The following is a 20,419-nucleotide window of genomic DNA, read 5'->3' as shown; positions in this document are numbered from 1 at the left end:
ACTTGCTTATTCAGCTGAACTGAGTCCTGTTTGAAACAAACAGACATAAGTAAGGTAAACTGACAACCGCGGGTCTGCCAGAAACCATAACTGCGTTTCGAACAGGAGGCAGCAAGGTATTGTTTCCAACTGCGAAAGGTCAATGCATTTTCTGCTCTTGGCGTCCAGGACTGGATAGGTATCTGTGGTAGTCCTTGCAATTCATGCTAATAACTGTCTCAAGGTCCACTCCCCATTACAATGCAAAAATAATTTAAGGGAGCTTAAGGAATACAGAATAGCATAAATAAAAGTGAACATTTAGAATAAGAAAATAAAACTAAAGACAAGGATACAAAACAAACCAGGAGTGAGGTTCTAATAAATCACCATAATGACCTCAACTGCAGCTGCTTCTGCTAAAACCCAAATTTGGCATTAGGCTTTTCAGCATCCATCGTGAAAGGAATTCTCCTCATCAGTTACATAATTCATAGAGACAGAAGATGAAAGTAAAGCTCAGCAGAAAGGTAGCTGTGTGTGGTTGTAAGAAGCTTAACGTTCCTCCTCAGCGACTCTTCATCAAGAACAATTGTGCCAAGAGTGGGCTCAGTAACTTTCCTTAGACTAGGCGCAGCGGCTGGGCTCACAGTGTGAGTCCTCACTTCAACACGACCACGTCACCGCCAAGCAGATGCAGCACAGCACGATGGGTAGAGGAAGAGACTTCATTCCACACTGCCTGAGTTCACATCCCAGCTCTGCACTGACCAGCTATGTGACCTTGGGCATGTGATTCCAACCACCTCAGGTGCCTCAGTTTCCCTAACTGTGAGGTGTGGATAACAGTAGCAATTTGCAAAGGTTAAGTGAGGTGATCAGCACTGTGTAGTGTTACCACTTTATTAGTAAGAGAGAGCAGTAAAAGCACTGGGGTGGGCACTGCAAAATACGGTTCATTATGTAGCTCTCTACTGACCTGACAGTAGTAGGGACCAGAGCCCAAGGCAGACTTTCAAACACTGCTGCACAGAAGAACTTTCTGTGGAAATGAATGGTACATATCTGTGCTGTCCCAAACAATGGCCTCTTGCGGCTACTGAACACTAGAAAGGTGGCTAATTTTGTTTTAGAATGTAAACTGAAGTAAGATTTTAGGCTCAGATAACTGTGCTAATGAACTGAATTTCTAATTTAATCAATTTAAATAGCTACAAGTGCCAAGTGGCTACCACACTGGGCAGCCCACATGCAGAAATTTTCCATCATTGTAGAAAGCTAGATTGGATGATGCTGATCTAAAGCTTTTTCCAAGTAATACTCTCTAAATATTGTTATCAGCCGAACCTCTGATGGATATCAGATAAGGAACTCCAGGCTGTATTCCCGGAGTAAGTGGAGTGTGGTCAAGCCTCTGTTGCTAGGAGAAGGCACGCCCTTGTGGCCTGGACAGCGGAGCTGTCCATCTGTGGCGTGCAAAGTCCAAGCAGGCATGACCAAACAGCATGCCAATCTCACCTGTGTTGAGGGACGCCGACACGTGTCTGCGGGAGGGCCAAGGTCCTCCCTAGAAAATCCTTCTGAATCTACTTCAGAGCACAAAGGAACGGACTTGACCCCCGAGTTCTAATTCATCCAACACCACCGCAGTGGTTTCAGCCTGAACAACTTTAAAGGGTGGTTCACCCAGGTGCCGGCCTCTTCTCTCCCCCAGGCCACTGTGAGAAAGGTGCATCAACTGTTTGGAAAAGTCACCCCAGGATGACTGAATATGAGTCCCAGACAAAAGTAACAATTGCTGAAATCAATAGAACAATTCCATATAAATCACATAACATAAAGGCAAAACAAAGGGAGAGTAGTTGATAAGAAAGTGTGTGTTATAACCTGTTAATGCTTAGACAGCCGCACGAGAGGAAACAATGAAGTCATCAGCATCTGTTCCACGGCGGGATGTTGTTTGTGCTGTCGGTCACACTCAGCTGTCATCGGTACCTGTCCACAGTGACACTGTTTTACTATCGGTCACACTCAGCTGTCATCCGTAGTGTCCTGTCATTAAGATTTTTTGAAACAAGTACACTTTCTAGTCAAGTTTTGAACAAAATAAAGTGGAATCGTCCCTCAATTATCTCATGATTGTATTGTTGGAAAATTCAGTGTATGTGACAACTGTATAAAAATACTTTGTTTTAAAATATAAAATGAAGTTGGGTTTTAGGCTTAGAAAAGTAAAAGTTTCTTGTGTTTTTTTTTTTACCCCATCTGAATGTTTAGCAGAGCATTCAAGAAGTCTGTGGAGTGTGGAGCGATTCTTTGTTGCGCTCACCAGTCCCACATGCTGTGGAACATAATCATCGGTGGCACCTGCCCACTGACCATGGCGGTGCCTCATCCCGGCTGAAACCCTGGGGCCAAGCCAATCAGATTACACATGTCAGCTGCAGCCGTGACGATGATTGGTTGATCAGTCCAGGCCTAATCAACTAGCACGGGACATTGGTTGGGTTGAGAATAGGAAACGTGAAGTAATGTTGGCTGCAAGGAAAGATAAAAGAAGTTTGCTGGAGGCTTCGAAGGAGTTTCCTAGGAGAGAACAACAGGGAAGATGGTCTCTTTCTCCTCCTTCCATAGTTACAAATGGTAGTGAGGCCTGAAAATCCTGGGCTCCTTCAAAACTAGCTGAAGGAGAAGGCCCACGAACCGAAAGCACAGAAGAGCTCAGCTAAATTTGCCCTGTGTCATCTTTGGGGTCTGCTCTACCTCTGGACTTCCAGTTACATACATCGATAAACTTGTATGGTTTAAGCTGCTTGGAATTTGGATTTGGGTTTCTTGCAGCTGAAAGCCCTTTGACATACACGTAATTTCACAAGTCAGAGGCAGAGGCCTGTTAAAACAGCCGCGGCAGCAGCTGACGACTGACCCAGGGCTTGCACGCTGAGTGGGAAAAGCAGCCGCGTGCTGGTCTAAAGCCTCACACCATCAAGTAAAGGAGCCACACAGGACAAGACTACAGAGTTCTTCCATCAGGTGGCAGACGTGTGGTGGAAGAATGACTAGCAGAGTTCACACATGCAGCATGTTGAAGGAAACATGTGACAGGTAAAAGCTATTTCATCTGAAGACAAAAATTGAAGCTATGGGTAACAAAGTCATGCTGTTAGTCCTTGTGCACAAAGAGACCTACGGGAAGCACTGTGGACAGACAGGGCAGTAAAACGGGGCTAAGTTCCTGCTCTCACGAACTTACTGTGAAAGAGACAAGTGAAAAACACAGCACGTGCCGAGCACGGTAGACAACAAGGTAAGGGTAGGGGTACAGAAGGGGGCAGTTAGCTGTGGTTACCAGGGAGGCTTTCCTTATCCTGCCAGGGGTCTGAGCTCCAATTTTAAAGGTTAATAATACCGGGAGGATGTGGGGAAATGGCACATCATAGAAAGAGGAAAAGATAAGTATTTAGGAACAGGACATTTTAGTAACATGCTGCTGAGATGGCAGCAGGAGAGGTTCTCGATGGTTCCACTGCCAGATTCATGACAGACAGTGAGGGGATCAAAAAGAGCAAACTCATAGTTGGGGAGAGAGCCTCAGTCTGGACGACCTGTTCCACTACGTCCCAGCGGTTTGGCCCTGGACAAGCCGCTTATCCCTCCCTCCCGTGTGGCCTCCCTCATCTTGTAAAAAACGGGAGGTGCAGTGACTGGGAGGGCGCTGGAGGATGAATGAAACGCCGCAGGTCAAACGACTTGGATAATTGCGAGGCGGTTAATCACTGTAGTCATTATCACTTTCAAATCCCTAAGCAATTCACCCAAATTAGTTTCAGAGCAATTATGAGGAAAACATATAAACTTGATATGCCTATTAAACTAGATTTGGGGGAAAAAAACTTAGGTTTTTTAAAAGATTTTTATTTATTTACCTTTAGAGGGGAAGGGAAGGAGAAAGGGAGAGAAATATCAATGTGTGGTTGCCTCTCATGTGTCCCCTGCTGGGAACCGGCCTGCAACCCAGGCATGTGCCCTGACTGGGAATCAAACCAAGATCCTTTGGTTCACAGGCCTGTGCTCAATCCACTGAGCTAGGCCAGCCAGAGCAAAACTCTTAGTTTTTTACACAGCCAACTGCAACCTGGTTTTTTTTTTTAAACCTTAAATTGAAAGAAAAACAATAATACACTACAAAAATGGATTGTGACTAAGAGATTACAAATACATTTATTGGTGCTGTTTCTGAATCCTGAATGCAGAGAACAGACACAAAGAAATCAGAACTTAAAAGGAAACATCTTAAAAAATGCAAAATATGTACATAAGTTTAATCAATTTTACTTATCTGTTTAGATTTACAACCAAATGTAAACCTAATTCCACAGCTTTCATTCTAAATATACTTTGATTTCTAGTATTATAGTGTTTTCCATTCTAAAATCCACTGTTTTTTCTGTATTTACACCAAGTAAGATTTATTTTATTTATGTCTAACCTAAAAGCAAGACTCTGTGAGCTGATATAGAAGCAGCCAGGTAAATCAGGACTTTCAAACAGCTGTTTAAGAGAGGATAAAGCCACCTCAATCCTAAATGTGGAAATATAAAAGAGAGAATTACAAGAAGCAACAAGAATCACAGAAATACCAATTCTACTCTAAACTGTAAATTCTAATTCTAGCAACAACTCAATTAGCAGTAGCTTAGATGTCTTTGTTCTAAAAGGTATTACTATTCTTTCATTACAGTTTTCTGACTATTCCCAATGAATAACTATCAAGTCTTAATATTCCTTTTTAATAACCTAAGAATATGATTTATGCATAACAGAATCATCAACAAAACATACTGCTGAATGCTGCAATACAGTTTGGTCACCAGACTTCAATTTAAATAACATAACCATTCATAAAGCATTTATGACACCCAGCACAATTATGTTGAGCACTATTAACTCGGAAATACTCCGTCCGTCTTGCTGTCAGACAGTAACTGACGTGGATGAAATCATGATGACTCTACAGGAACTCTAACAGGGTTGCACACAAAGCAAAGCAACTATGACACAACTGTGACAACACGGCAGGCGTGTGAAACTGAACCGTTCACTATGACAACAGCGTCACAAAGCTACGGTGACAGTCACACAGCAGAATACTTCTCCTGCTAACTACTGAGTAGAAAAAGCTTTCTGACTATATTTTTTATGAACAGACCACCTTTGAAATAAACACAAAGGGAAATGAAAAAGTGAACAAGATGAAGTCTTCGTTTCTTGTTAATAGATATTAACAAGTAAAGCGGTTTACAAAAGCGGTTTACAAAACACTATTCTAAAACAAATAAATATAAGATCAAACCTATCATTTTTGAATAAAATATAGCTCACTTTCAAAAGTTCTACTTGGTTTGTGACTAGACTTGAAAGTGTTAAAATAAACCAAAGGCATTCCAACAATACTGATTTACTACGCAGGATGTGAAAAAAGAAGCACTTCAAGTTTTAAGCTGAATGTTTCGCTCTCTTGTCTATTCTCAGAGACTGTAAATAAAAAGAGAAAAGATGCTCTTGCAAAAATAAACAAATAAGAACAAAACAAAATCACCAACCAAAACCAATCAGAAAAGAAAACCTAAAATTTTCTTTTTGAACACTTTGCTTTAGTTGGTCCTGTATGAGGGTAAGGTTTCTTTAGCAAGGACTTCCTTTATCTTTCTTTCTGTAGTCATTTCCATGTTTTTATCAAACAAGGCTGCGTTGCTAAGAAGTCCCGTTGAGTTAGAGGTAGCTTTGGGATGCAGTATACTCGACTACGCTAAGTAGTTAGTTCAGATGAACATGTCATTCTAAGAGGATTACAATATGTAAAACTGCAAAAAGAAAACCATGTACAGCCCTCACTGCCTTGCACTCGAACAAGCTTGAGAAACTGAGAAACACTGGAAGCCAGGAAACACGCACACGCCTCGCCCTCCGCGAGCTCCTTCAATGCACCAGTTCAGGCTGGTTTTCCACGAACGGCAGCACCCCACTCACGTAGTAGGCAATGCCCAGAGACAGCAGAGCAATGACGAAGATCAAGAGCAAAACCCTCCAGAAGCCCAGGTCCTCTACAAACTCCTGCCACGTGGTTCGGAAGCTGGACAGGACCCCTTCACCTTGCTGCAGGTTGGGGTTGAGGAGAGAGTGGCTCTCCATGGCACTGTGAAAGAAGCAAAGAGAAAGTAAGTGGGCAAGAAGCAACGCACTGCACCCATTTTTAAAAACATAAAACAACAGGAACTATATTATTCAGAAAAGAGCAACTTTACGACACAGTCGTCACAAGAAGAGAAGTGACATTTGTATACACTCTCACACACTCTGTACTGATGTGTGTATCTGGACAATCTGCCTCAGATTGTAACCGATATAATAATTGTGCTTCTTGGTTTTGTATCTAGAAGAATCAAAGTTAAAAGTCCTTTTCTAATAAAAAAGTCCCAGCCACGAACCTTGAAGTTGGTCAAATGAGTTGTTTCCATCAGATACTAAACCAAAACACATTTGGTTATTTTAAATTTAGAAGAATTCAAAACAAAGACTCATAATTTGAGAATTCTTGTTAAAAAAAAATAAGGGGCAAATCTAAAAAATCATTTAATACAGTATGTGAATCTTAAAAGGGGTTATTTTTAGTTTAATAATATGATCAATGAAAGAATTCCTTCTTTTAACTGTAATCCTTTAATAATGGAAGCTAACTCTGTTGTACATTTGAACAAGTCTACTCATTAGAAATTCTTTTTATTAGTTTCTTCCCAATGGCTGTAGTTCTATCTTGTACAATGATATAGAAAAAGTTTATTTCTCTTCTGCACAAAGGCTGAGCCTGGCTGAAATAAGGTAACACGAACACCGTCACACCACCGATTCTGGTTTTCAGAACCCTGGCAGGGAGAACGCTGACTGCCGTCAGCAGAAAACAGTGTATCTGATTCGGTCCCAGAAGGCCTGCACTGTGATGAATTCACAGCTTAAAGGGATCAACACCCATGACAGTGTCACACCGCTGGCCCAGCAGCAGGCTGTCATTTAGATTAAAGCCACCATGAGCATAATCACATGTATCAACCATCTATTGCTTAGAAAAAGTTCTACTTTTCCTAAACACTTTCTCTTCATATTTTTCCAACTATCTAGCTACAGAACAAAGCAAACAGCGTAAAACGATGTCTTAGAGTCTGGTTCACTATATAAAAATCAGCAGTTTTCTAAAACCTAGAGCTTTAGTTTACTTCTTGACACTGTAAACTAGAGGTCCTTTCCTAATCAGCCTTTACTAATATTAGAGTTCTTCTCTTATCATGAAAAGCTGACTTCCGAATGGGCCCGTATGCTTCACACTCAAATTTTTCTTTTCATATTAAAGACATTTATTTTCTGAATACAAGAAGACGTTTTCAGTGGGAACCTACAACAATACAAAAATTTAGGAAACTGAATACAAGAAGACGTTTTCAGTGGGAACCTACAACAATACAAAAATTTAGGAAACTGAGGTGTGTTCAAGATGAGAATGCTGAGGTTTAAACACACAAAACCGTAAGTAGATAAAGAAGGTCAAAGTTAATTCTGATGTAAAACCTGACTATGCCTGAGCTGACATGCTTTCATCCTCACAGACGTTACATGTAAAATGAGAAGTCACTTGAGCTGTCCAGGATTCATGACACTTTGCATTCAGAATTTTCTAGAGTGACTCTGCTCAATGAGAGATGTTTGCTGCGGCCCAGAGCACCCGATTCTAACAGCGTGGCAGCGTGAGTGTGCACGTGTAGTTTTTTTGCACATTGTCATCTACACTGTCTTAGTTACCTTGTACCTATAAAGTACAAAGGAACTAAATTAAATTTAGGATTATGAGAGATTGGGAAAGTATTTTTCACTAATTTGATTTATACAGACTCTTTAAAAAATTATGCAACACCTGCATCAAAAATGCAACTGAACTACAGAACGACCAACATTCAGAACCATCAGAAATTGAACTGAATGGAAGTCCTACAACTACAGAATTAAAGAAGAAACCACACAGACTGGCAGGAGGGGGAGGTGTGGAATGGGCTGGCCCCATACCCACAAGTGGCAGATAAAAATGGGAGGAATATCTCAGGATGAGAGGTCCCAGCCCCACACCGGGCACCCAGCCCAGATTTCCAGTGCAAGAAGGTTAAGACTCCATAAATTCTGGCTGTAAAAACCAGTGGAGATTGAGATTGCAGAAGACAGAAACTACTGGAATTCCAGGCAGTCCTGTTAAAGGGCTCACACATGGATGTATTAGGACTCACTCCCCCTGAGCTTCGGTACCAGGGCAGCAGATTGAAAGGCATCAGAAACAATTGGGGAGAAAAATTAATTGTCTGACATAAGGGTGAGACCTGGAAGGGCCACTTTCTCCCAGACAGAAATACTAGAGAAGGCCATTCTTCTTTCACTGAGCCCTCCCCCCACAGAGTCACAGAGCCAGTAGGCAAAAACAGTATCTGAGACTCCATCAACCTGGCTCACACTGCCCCACCTGGTGATTTCCTGAGGCTCTGCCCCACCCAATTTTCCAGCTCAACCAAGCTGTTTCCAGTGATTTTCCATATGAATGAATGGCTTGTCTTGGCTGATGCTTTGGATTTTCCTAAATTCTCTCAAACAAGTGGCATCTGGCTTCAGCAAGCCCCATACTCTAGCTAAGTGGCCCCAGGCCCAATGCTAGCAGCAGCTGGCCTTCATTCACAGCTTGGTCTCTCCTGGGCACCTCCAAGCCCAGCACAAACAGCAGCCATCTGCAGATTGCTTTGTAGATAATGACGTGACCCCAGACAGAACATAGGTGGTGGCTAGCTTGGATGCACCAACAACAATCAAGGCTCAATTATGAGAGGAGGGTATACACAGCCCACACAGTGGGCACACCTTGAGTACCCAGCTTGGGTAATGAGGGAGTCTGGGCCCTGGACCCTACAGGACACCTATTACATTAAGCCATTCTATCGAGCCTGGGAGATATAGTAGCTCTACCTAACACATAGCAAGAAACACAGGGAGACTGCCAAAATGAGGAGACAAAGAAACATGGCCCAAATGAAAGAACAGAACAAAACTCCAAAAAGAAGCTAAATAAAATGGAGATAAGTAATGCATCAGATGCATGGTTCAAAACACAGGTTATAAGGATGCTCAAGAAACTTAGTGAGGACCTCCACAGCATAAAAAAGACCCAGTCAGAAACAAAGGATACACTAATTGAAATAAAGAACAATTTACAAGGAATCAACAGGAGAGTGGACAAAGTTGAGAATCAAATCAATGATTTGGAACATAAGGAAACAAATAACAACCAATAAGAAGAGCAAGAAGAAAGAAAAATCCAAAAAACGAGGATCGTGGAACCAGACTCTGGGACAACTTCAAGCATTCCAACATTCACATCATAGGGGAGCTGAAAGGGGAGAGACCAAGAATTTTAAAATGTATTTGAAAAAATAAGGAAAGAAAACTTCCCTAACTTGGTGAAAGTAACAGATGTACAAGTCCAGGAAGCACAGAGAGTCCCAAACAAAATAGATGTAAAGAGGCCCACTCCAAGACATACCATAATTAAAATGCCAAAGCTTAAATACAAAGAGAGAATCTTAAAAACAGCAAGAGAAATTAGTTACCTACAGGAGAGTTCCCATAAGATTGTCAGCTGATTTCTCAAAAGAAACTTTGCAGACTAGAAGGGATTGGCAAGAAATATTCAAAGTCATGAAAAGCAGGGACCTACAGCCAAGATTACTCTATCCAACTGATCGAAGGACAGATAAAGAGCTTCCAGACAAGAAAAAAAAACAAAGGAGTTCATCACCACCAAACCATTATTATATGAAATGTTAAAGGGACTTTTTTTAAGAAAAAGAAGATCAAAACTATGAAGAAAAAAATGGCAAAAAATACAAATCTATCAACAATTGAACCTAAAAAGCAAACAAGAAGAACAGAGACAGAATCATGGAAATGGAGAACATTTAGATGGTTGCCAGAAAGGTGGGTTTGGGGGAATGGGTGAAGAGGTGAAGGGATTAAGTAGTACAAATTGGTAGCCATGGGGATGTAAAGTTCAGTGTAGGAAATGGAGTCGCCAAAGAACTTATACCCATGACCCATGGACATCAATGATGATGTGGGGACCGCCTGAGGGAGTAGGGGGTGCGGTGTGGAGGGGGTCAAAGGGGAGAAAATTGGGGCAACTGTAATAGCATAATCAATAAAATATAATTTTAAAAATATATTAACCTAAAAAATATACCAAGCAATGTCTCAAAAATAACTAATAAACAAAAGCACATTCTTGGATATTTCTCATGTTAAAAAAATAAAATAAGCTTAAAGTAATTTACTACTATTGTTCAGAAAGATGAAAATACATTTCGAGGTATTTTGGAAGAACATAACCTGTGACAAATAACAGATAACAATGTCATTAGGTTGCTTATGGCATTCTGACAGTTGACCCAAAGCACACAGGTGAGAGAAATAGGGCTTGCAAATGCATCTTTGACTTCCTGCTTATTTGATCTACTTATCAGCTTTCAGTGATAACTCAGGGAAGCATGCTCTGTTCTAGAAGTAAAACTCTTTCATATCTTTGGACAGTAATAAATATTTTAAAGTATCTAAACAAAACAGTCCTAGGCTTGAGAGTGGAATTAATGGTCCCCAAGGAATATCCCAGGCAGTACACGCACGAAGAGGAAGGAAAGTACTCATGGGCTCAAAGGAACTGAAGTGTGAACGAGGAAAAACAGAGAGGGTTTCATTGAGAATTCAAGGAAGCAAAGCCCCTGATGGTATCGGTGGTCTACAGGATCCTCAATCCAAATCTGATCAGTCAGCTCCTGGGTCAACAGCTGATGAGGACCTTGAAATGTAACCCACTGACCACTGTGGGGTGAGACTGTATGAAGCCGATGTCCTTGCCTGGTGTAATCTGGCTGACACTCCGTGGCAGTCACGAAACTCCATGCTAGTCCAACAAAGTCTGGCCTGCTGACTTCATCTGTTGAGCCAGAGGCCAGGAGTAAAAATGGTTTGTCACCTTTCAGAGCTCCCTGAGCTCTGTTCTGAACTGCTTTTAGATGAGAAATGATGGGAGATTTAAGACTCGCTCAATCACTGCATCTTAGCCTCAATTACTTACAGGCGCCCAACTTTTATTTCGTTCCAACTCATGTAAAAGTCACTTTCACTTTCACACTGTTGAATTGAGTATGTGTTAAATCTTGTCTTACTTTCTCTCCTCCGGCTCTATTCCTCAGCAGTGTGCTTCCGTACCCTCGAAACTACCGTCTTGGTCTTTTCTAATACTGCCCAAGTTCTCAGCCTTACTTATCTTTCCCTTCTTGAAATCCCATTCCTTTTGTGACCTGTACTAAAACCCTCAGACTCCTGTTTCGCTCCCCCACACTCAGCTCTTAAGCACCTCTTCTCCCTTGCACTGCTGATGCAGCAGTTTCCTGCACAGAACATTATGTGCATGCGGGCATGTAGTACTTTCTGTTAATAGCTTCTCAAGTGTAATCCGGAGCCATAGGGACCTACATGAAGTTCAAAGAAAGTATCAAAGCTTTGTACTTGCAAGCAAATAAATATAAAGCTCACGAAGTTGTCATAAAAGATCCAGGGACTTAAAGTGACTTGCCCATTAAAAAATTATATCCTAAATACCTTTCACTCTCAGCTGTCTGCATGGTCTCCAGTTTTGAGTGTGTTCCTCTGTTAAATCCTTTTACTTCCTGTTCTTCCAAAGATTCCAGCAATCGGATGACATCTTTATTCACGCCCCTGCGCTTTGCCAGAACTAAGGGTGTAGCACCTTGATGATTGCTTTAAAAAGGTTATGAAAACAAAGAGGTCATTACAGTAAGTCATTTATTGTATTACACTGTTAGTGCCTAAAACAGTGAAGAGGGTATAAGCTCAAGTTAAAATTAGTCAAGTTGAACCAATAGTCAAGTTGAAAGCTGAATTTTGAATTAACCTATTTTTTTTCCTTCTAGGGAAAAAGAAAAGAAATATATAGGCAGAAGAGTGAATAAATTAGAATAAATAAAAGAAAAAGAGGGCATCTTTCCAGAAATTAACTGGAAAGTCTAATTCTAGATTCATTTATTTTTATTTTACGTTTTTAAATTTTATTTATTTAAATTTTATTTTAATTGTTGTTCAAGTCCAGTTTTCTGTCTTTTACTCCCATCCCAGCCACCCACCCAGCCCTCCCCACCTTCCTCCCATTTCCACCCACCCTAGTTTTTGTCCATGTGTCCTTTATACCTAGATTCATTTTTGACATTTACATTTTACGGAAAGAATATTTATATATTTTTTAAAGTCTAAGAATTTTTTTAAATCTCAAATGCAACTAAATAAGCTACTTGGACTCACCTAGCTATCTAACGCTAACAATGGGACAGAGCCCAGCTGACATCAAACCCTGCAGCCGGTCCCCACCGTGTACTGTCTTGATGGGACAGGAGCATTTACTGTCTTATTCAGGGTTAGGGACAGTATAGGACCAATAAATTAGGGCAGCATGTAACTGCAGCTTAAAGGTCAAGCTTAGCTTTAACAGTGGCCTGACATCTCTCCCATTCAAGAGAAAAAGTGCCTCTAAAATAAACAAAGAGAACCACTTCTTGAGAGTGTTCAGGATAAAAAGGATTTTGAGCCCCACAGAGAATCTGAAGCTAGCATGGAATATCATATGACTGAAGGCAAAGAAGCTTTGGAATCTGGTGGAACAAGGTTCAAATTCTGGCTACATGACCTTTGTTAAGTCATTTAACCCTTCCTGTCTCAACTATTTCATCTGTAGAATGAAGGTAACAGCTACTGCGAGAACTATTTATTCTGAGGATTGAATGAGCTAATATAAGTAAACACAGTGCCCAACACATAATAGATGTTCAACAAATTTTAATTCTTTCCTGTTTTCATAGAACTGACACTGCTTCAGCATGAACCTAGAAGTCAGCCCTTGTTCCCTTGCTCCCCCGACAAGATTCCATGTTCTCAAAGCCTTGCTAACCGCGTTGCTACAACTGATCAGCGAGAAAACAAAATCAACAGACTCCAAGATTAGCCCACTGGTTGAGAGACTAATGGGAAGAAATGACTAGACTTCAAAAACCACAAGAGAACTTACCAAATATCAATTTTGAGTCCATTGGAAACTAAGAATTGAATAGTATCCACATGACCACAGAGATGAAGAGCTGTGTTCCCCTGATAATCTGTGGCCAGAAGGTCAGCACCAAATTTATGCAACAACTGGCAGATGTCCACGTTCCCGCGGGCTGCGGCAAGGTGAAGGCCTGTTCGGCCCCTGCTGTCTCGAATGTTTGGGTCAAAGCCACTTTCCAAAAGCCTCTTGGAATAGTTAAAGTCTCCATCAATACAGGCTTGTAGCAAGGGCACATTGGTCTGGGAAGAATCGTTTACAAAAACGTAGGACATGGTTCCGGTGTGGCGGATGCCTGTAATGAAACACGAGGCGAGTGAGGTTTGGCTAAGGCAGACTGAACCAAGACAATAAAGTCATTTAGAAAGCACCTTTTGTTGTCCTTCCTGGCCTTCGGCCTCTGATAAAGTACCTCACCAAACAGAAACAACATCCAAGTTACCAATTACATTTTATTGGCCATTATAATGTCTTAGTTCCTTCATATCTTCTGGGTCAAAATTGCAATTAAATTACTATAAAGCTTTATTTTGCTTTTCATCATATAAAAATACTGAGACATTTTTAGAGTTAAGCAAGCTGTAACTGCTTAGATTTACGTTTACTGCATTGTCAGAAAACATAAACACTCAATCCTCAGATTTCAGAGCACCACCCACGCACATGCGCTAGTGCTGATGTTCTCATTTAAACAAAGTAATTCCTCCATATACTTGCTCCTGATCGCATCTGATACATTCTACATGGTAAACAGAGATCTCTGCTCAAAAGTTAACTAAATTAGCATTAAACACAGCAAAGCAACACTCAATAAAGCCCCACTAAATGCTGTGTTTATAGCACAAATTCCTAATTTTAACAGAAAAAGCTAAGGAAAGCAACGAACTTAATTTAAAAATTATAAATATCACAAAATCAATTCACATTGCCCATCTTCTTTACAGTATTGATCCTCTTCTGCTCTGTTAAACATCTGACTTTACTGAACTCCCACGGTCCGAAGATGGAGAGGTGAGAAAAACCAGGTCTGTCTGGGAGTAGAGAGGTGGGGTGAAGGCAGCGATCCCAACTGTGTCCACGCTCATGCCTCATCCACCCGAGTAACGCAGCCTCACCAGTCAGAGTGTTCGCATGTCCCACATGGACACCTTCCTGCCCCAGTGGTCTCCTCGTGTCCCTGCGCCTTCTCTCTCTCTCTGAGCGTCTTTTTCTGTGTGCCTCTCTCACTGTCTCCCTGTGTGCCTTCCTCTCTCTCCCCACACCTCTCTTGGTTCATGTAAAAATAAGGGAAAACCTGACAAACCTTTACTAAGAAACTGAAGAGAAAACAAACCAAAACAAGAAAACAGGAAGGCAGAGACTGATGTGTTTATTATGGCGATGACTCCCACTCGAAGGTTACTTGAAGGTTAGTCAGTCAGAGATGAGCATGGCTTGTAATTTATCAGCCTAAGTCTTCCTCTCTGGGACGCTAATGGAACCGGATGCAAGGCCGATCTCCTCTTGGGCCTGACCTCGGGGTGCCAGGAAAGCAAGGCTGTGGAGTTTGATGAGATTCTGGGCCCCTCCTCCTCTTAGCCTGGCTTCCCAGCAAAGCCGTGGCCCCTCCAGTCCTGGGCGCCCTTACACTCGAGTTCTGCTGCTGCCCAGGCTCCTGGTGCAAAGGGAAACAGCAGCAGGTACCAGGTACCCAAGGCCTGCGCTGAGCCCAGCATGGCACCAGGGCTTCTTACTGAGTTTTATTTCACCTTCCCAACGGCTCTGTGCTAAGGCTCATTGTACCTGAATTCTAGTAATGAGTCATTGGGGGGTGCTAACCCAAGAAAATGCCACGATCTCAATATATTCTCCTTTGAGAAAGACTGCTCTGTAGGCACCATGGGAAAGTGAGGTGGGAGACAGAGAAATCAATCAGTATGTCACTGTGGAAACCCAGGCAAGACACGCAGAGAGCCTGACCCCAGGCAGCTGCGGTGGAGGAGAGACGGGACACTGCTCGGGGACACGGAGGTACAATGAGCTCGACTTAGTGACCCGCTGGATGTAAAGAGTGAGACGGGGCTGTTACGGGTAAGTCTAAACATGGGGAAAATCTGCCTGTGACTAAGTGCCGTGGGCCAGCCGCAGCAGGGCCCAGGGATTCCCGAAGGTGGGGAAGGAGTTGGCGATGGGTCACAGACGACAACACGCCTCAAAGGACAGTGAAGCTCTGTTCCATTTACTGCAAGTACAAGCAGGTTTTTATATTTTCATTTTAGGTAGTGATTAACATTTGCAGCATAGCATGATCAGTTAAGCAAAAAAAATCAATACAAAGGTAACCAGGAAAAATACAAAAATTTCCATAGTTTCAGTTATGTTAAACAAAAGTTGTTTTGACCAGGAGAGCCATTAATCAGACAATTTGAAATAGCTCTATGTACAGAGTTTGAATGTCTTATTGTTTATTAAAGGTCTTAGAATTTGGCACGGGACAAAAGGTACGCTAGACCAAGCAGAGGTTAGGAAATTCATTATAAGGCCTTTGTGATGTCTAACTTAGCTGTCTATCTTTCTGTCCAAAATGTTTCTCTATGTACTATGGACTCTACTCCTTGGTAATTGTTTCTATGTGTTTAGTTTGTGGTATCTAACAAGCATTTCCTGCTTCTATGCCTGCTTAATTCTAATTAATATATATTCTTGTTCAAGGTAAAGGAGCAGCTGTTACTCCAACAACTTTTAGACATTCAGGAGCTATTTCATTAGAGGGGATTTTGTTCTCTGGTCAAGAAATTATTTTGTACAACTTCATTGGAATTATGAGAATTAATGAACCTGAAATACAGGTGTCTAACAATGCCACCACCTTTTAATCACCAAAACAAACATGTAAGGAGAGAGAGACAGGAAATCCAGCCACAGTTGCCTCTGCATCTCAACCGTCCTGACCGTATCCCTGGGCTGTGGGTAGGGGTCTGTATAGTTTTTACTTGTTTTCTTGGAAGACCCTTTGTATCTGTGGGTAAGGAACAGTCATGGGAAAGTCTGTCTAATCTGTTCTTCCAATCCCTCAACTGCTGGCAGGACAACCTGTGTTTGCAACAATAACCTGGTTCTTTATTAACTGGTCTTAACTGTTGATTTAAGAGATCTAACTTGTTTTTCTTATTTCTGGTACACCATGGCAGTCCTGATCGCTTTAAGTTGCTCAAACCAGGGTAATTTATACAACTTGACATGTTTTTCCTTACGGTTAACAATTATATCACCCTGGCTGTCGTACTCCCCTGTATAAGGGAGAGGGGAATCTGTGGAGATTTTTCCATCCTTTCAGGCAGTTCCGTGGGGGATACTAATGTCTTCCCCTGAACTGTCCCTTCCTCTTGGGTGATTTTCACAGAATAAGGAAGTACAGTACAATGTCTATATTCAGTAGCAAGAGTAAAATAATTAAAATAAAATAACCCATTTTGGATTTGTTCTCCTCCGGGGAGACGAATTCCTTGAACTCGAATCCTCCATGCCTGGACCTTGTCAGACAACATGGTTGGAAGAGGACGTGGCAACTAAGAACTACAGAGGTCAAGGTAAAACAAACTTCAGATCACAACATTATGTAATACTTTTAAAAGAAATTAACCCAATGAGAAGAAATGACTCAGTACAATTGTCAAGCGTTTTCTTTTGAGGGTAATCTCCGTATTTTCCCCTATGGCGTTCATTGGATTGGATCGTTAAAGAACACAAAGCTATCACAAACTTTAAAAAAATAAAATACAACATATGTGCTTTTCAAGAAGTACTGTGTTTTGGTTAAACTGTGTATGAATAAATTCTGAGAAACAATTTACTTGGTATTTTTGGTTAAAGCACAGTAAGAATTCTTGTGGTTTGCAGACTAGGATTCTTTTGAATGTTGGCTCACTGGGAGAAGAAAAGCCTTTTTTGGGTCTATTTTTTAAGAAAGAATAAGTGTACTGTACTTTGTGAGTTTCTCTGTGCTCTTGAGAAACTGCTAGTCTTACCCCTAAATTTAATAAGCTTGATGATAACATTTTCATTTCAATCACAAAACTGAATCTGTCTTAAAGCAAGGCCACGGCAGAAAATACTCACGTAAACCTTAAGATTAGATCTTTTTTCAGTGGTCACCTGACAGTTTCTCTGAATTCTTAAGAAGGTTCAACAGGATATCCAGAAACGTAACGGCAAGGATCTAGAGTAAATAGAAAATTCGATTATAACGAAGGTGTGGTGTGAAAAGGGACTCACTGTTCCAGGAAACGCAGATGAACTCGTGGGGCCTGCAGACATTCTCCAGAAAGACTTCAATTTGTGAGGCTAGTAACTGATGAGTAAGAAAAGTGAAAAGGAAGGAAAAAGGGCTTACAGAGTTGCTCTGTTGCCCAGAACCAAGAAAGAATGGTCCGAAAGATAAAAGAAAAAGAATCAAACTGTGGTTCATCAGTAGAGACAAAACTGAGCTCCCAAAATTCATTCTGAGTCCCTGGAATTCAGAATGCATGTTTTTCATGTAAATGGTGGCTAGTCCTCCCCTGCGGTTGCCCCCCTTTTCCTCTCAGTGTGAAAGAAAGACAGGCTCATGTCCATCTGCAGTCTTTTCCACATGCCGACCCCTTCCTCCCGATCTGTGGGCTGCTCCCTCTTCACGCTTCGGCTGGACCCCGTCGGGTGTCCCCTCGGCACAGGGAGAGATTTCCAGAGCGCCATCTGTCCCACTGCACTGCTCTCTTGAGGGATTTTGATGCCTTTTAGTGCTTCTGCCATATTTTGTTTCACCTCTTCTAGATGGGCAAAACGTTTCCCTTTGAGGACTTTTTCATTGGGGAAACAAAAAAGTCACTTGGGTAAGATCTGGTGAATAGGGAGAATGGAGCAAAAGGGTCATGATATTTTGGGTCAAAACTGCTGAACACTCAGCGTGGGGTAGGCAGGTGTGCTCATAAATCACCCACAGCAAAATGGGCAAATGACTTGAGTTTGCAAAAAAAATTAACTGAAGCTAAATGCACCCTCTTACAACAATGCCAGTTGGTACACTGATACAGATGCGTTCCTAGAACACTTACCCAGTTGGGGGAGCTTGTAGTACAAGGGTCCCACCCTCCAAAAGATAATTCTTGGGTTTCTTGGGGTCCCCCCTTGTAAAGTCTAAATCCCAAACTTATAGCTCTGGTTGAAATTCAGGTTAACTTCTCACTGGTCATTCATATTCACTGTTATCAAATCCCTTTAAATAAGCTTATCCAGAGAAATAATTAATGGCACTTTATGAGGCACCACTTACAATGTAAGTCAGGTTGTTTCACAAGGGCTATCAGTGCCGGGTTGGAAGTGAAGACCAGGACTGACGAGCCATATGCAAGGACCAGTCTCACAAGTGTGTCAACGAGTGATGTGATGACTGATAATACACAAACACAGAGCCTGCTCCACTGTTTCCCGGTTTTCTGCAAGTCTGCAATGCCAGCTTAGCCAAACTTCCTATCACAGAGCCACTTAATCAATTTCTTTGAATAAGTATTCTGATTCACCTAAAGCCTAGTATTTTCCTTTCTTGTCCCGAGTCCTGGAGCTATGTCTCCCTGATGAAAGCCTCTCTCTAATATATACTCTGGCCTTAATTTTTAATGTTAAAATAGTGGAGGGGGGTTACTCTGAAGACAGTAGGGTTCACCTTACAGAAGGGACAAGTTTTGCTTGATACACCACCATAGCTATACCACCCCCCAACTAATTTCAATTTCCCCTAAGTCCACAGAAAGACATTACATCTGCCATAATATTTTGATATGACTAAGCTCCATAATAAAATAAACTTGATCAAATTACAGGTTTTGGTGACTTCAAACAATAGTATACAAATGTATTAGATCTGATTCCTAGAAACCTGTGAGACAATGTCCAAGGCCCCAACTAGATCTTGATCACTAGAAATCTGTTCAAAGCCTCCTCAAGAAGCTGTGGAAGTGAATAAAAATCAGGATGCAAACTAACTATTGTCTCAGAGATCAAGAGGACTAGAGATTTTTTAAATCAAGCTTTTCATTTTGAGATAATTAGAGATTCACATGCATTTGTGACAACAGTGGTCCTGCGAACCTTTTACCTCGTCTCCCCCCATCGTAACATCTCGCAAAACTACAATACGAGACCACAACCAAGACACTGACACTGATATAGTCAAGACAGGGAACACTGCCATCACCAGGAAGACCTCTCACACGGGCCTTCTACAGCCACGCCCACTTCCCTCCTGCCCCGCCTCCATTCCCTGGAAACACTACTCTGTCTTCCATTTCTGTGACACTGTCAATTCAAACATGTAAATGGAACCAAACGGTGCATAACTTTCAGGGTTGCTTTCTATTTTTCCACTCCATATAATTCTCTTGAGATTTATGCAGGTTGTTTATATCAATAGTTTGTTTCTTTTTGTTGCTAAGTACTTTTCCATGATACAGAGGTACCACAGATCCTTGAACTGTTCACCCACTGAAGGACATCTGGCTGACTCCAGTTTTTCTGACTATGATAAAGCTTTTAAACATTTAGGTACACATTTTTATGTGAATGTAAGTCTTTGTTTCTCTGGGACAAACAACCAGGAGCAACTGCTGTGTTGTATGGTGGCCTAAAGATTTTGACAAAAATCCTGTTGAGTCTAAATTAGGTGCCCACCCTCCCCATACAAAAAGAGGAAAGATGTAAGGTCTTCTTTGGAGTCGTGTGTCTGGATGCTTCGAGGAACCAGGAGAGTGAGAGGCTGTGGAAAAGCTCATGGCCCAACCACTTACAAGGGCTCAGGTAGATGCCCTGGTGTTCACCAAAGGAAATGAGTAGTAAAAACCATTCCACAAGTAGAGTTAGGGGCACTAATGTGTGAGTGTGGACAGGGAACTCATATCTTTCAAGATTCACAGAGGGGAGTCTGCTCCCCGGTGAACGATGCGAAAGCCACGCAGACTGAAGGCTGCTTTCGGAGGTGGGGGTGCAGGAGGGAGACGTGGTGACGTCGGACTCTGCTGGAAGGCTACTTCCAGGAGTGGACAGCATGCTCCAGAGGCGGCGGTTCCACAGTCAGAGGCTGTTAAAAGAGTGGCTACTCCATCTAGGATGTATCCGGAGCTGGAGAGCCTGAGTTTGAAACTCACATCAGCTACTTACTAACTGTATGACGTAAGC

The 20,419-nt window shown here is 41.8% G+C and overlaps 1 protein-coding gene across 3 annotated transcripts in view; it reads right to left on the bottom strand.

The window, feature by feature from the left end:
- Positions 1-4,174: 4,174 nt before the first annotated feature.
- The window catches only part of ANKRD46 (ankyrin repeat domain 46), a 29,525-nt gene continuing 13,280 nt past the window's right edge, over positions 4,175-20,419 (bottom strand). Inside the window, exons 2-5 of one of the 3 annotated variants that reach the window (XM_053661058.1) lie at positions 17,366-17,429; positions 13,196-13,526; positions 11,719-11,877; positions 4,175-6,175 (exon numbers count right to left, since the gene is read on the bottom strand). In XM_053661058.1, coding sequence (XP_053517033.1) covers positions 5,959-6,175; positions 11,719-11,877; positions 13,196-13,526; positions 17,366-17,429 — 771 coding nt within the window. In that variant the 3' untranslated portion in view covers positions 4,175-5,958. Of the gene's footprint in view, positions 6,176-11,718; positions 11,878-13,195; positions 13,527-17,329; positions 17,430-20,419 lie in introns of all 3 variants that reach the window. The other 2 variants (XM_053661059.1, XM_053661060.1) reach the window with 2 other exon arrangements.

The sequence above is a fragment of the Artibeus jamaicensis genome, unplaced genomic scaffold, assembly GCF_021234435.1.
Source record: "Artibeus jamaicensis isolate MK-2021 breed Jamaican fruit bat unplaced genomic scaffold, CSHL_Jam_final scaffold_916, whole genome shotgun sequence".
NCBI classification, from domain to species: Eukaryota; Metazoa; Chordata; class Mammalia; order Chiroptera; family Phyllostomidae; genus Artibeus; species Artibeus jamaicensis.
The sequence above is the reverse complement of the archived record's forward strand: the minus strand, read 5'-3'. Positions and strand labels throughout refer to the sequence as shown.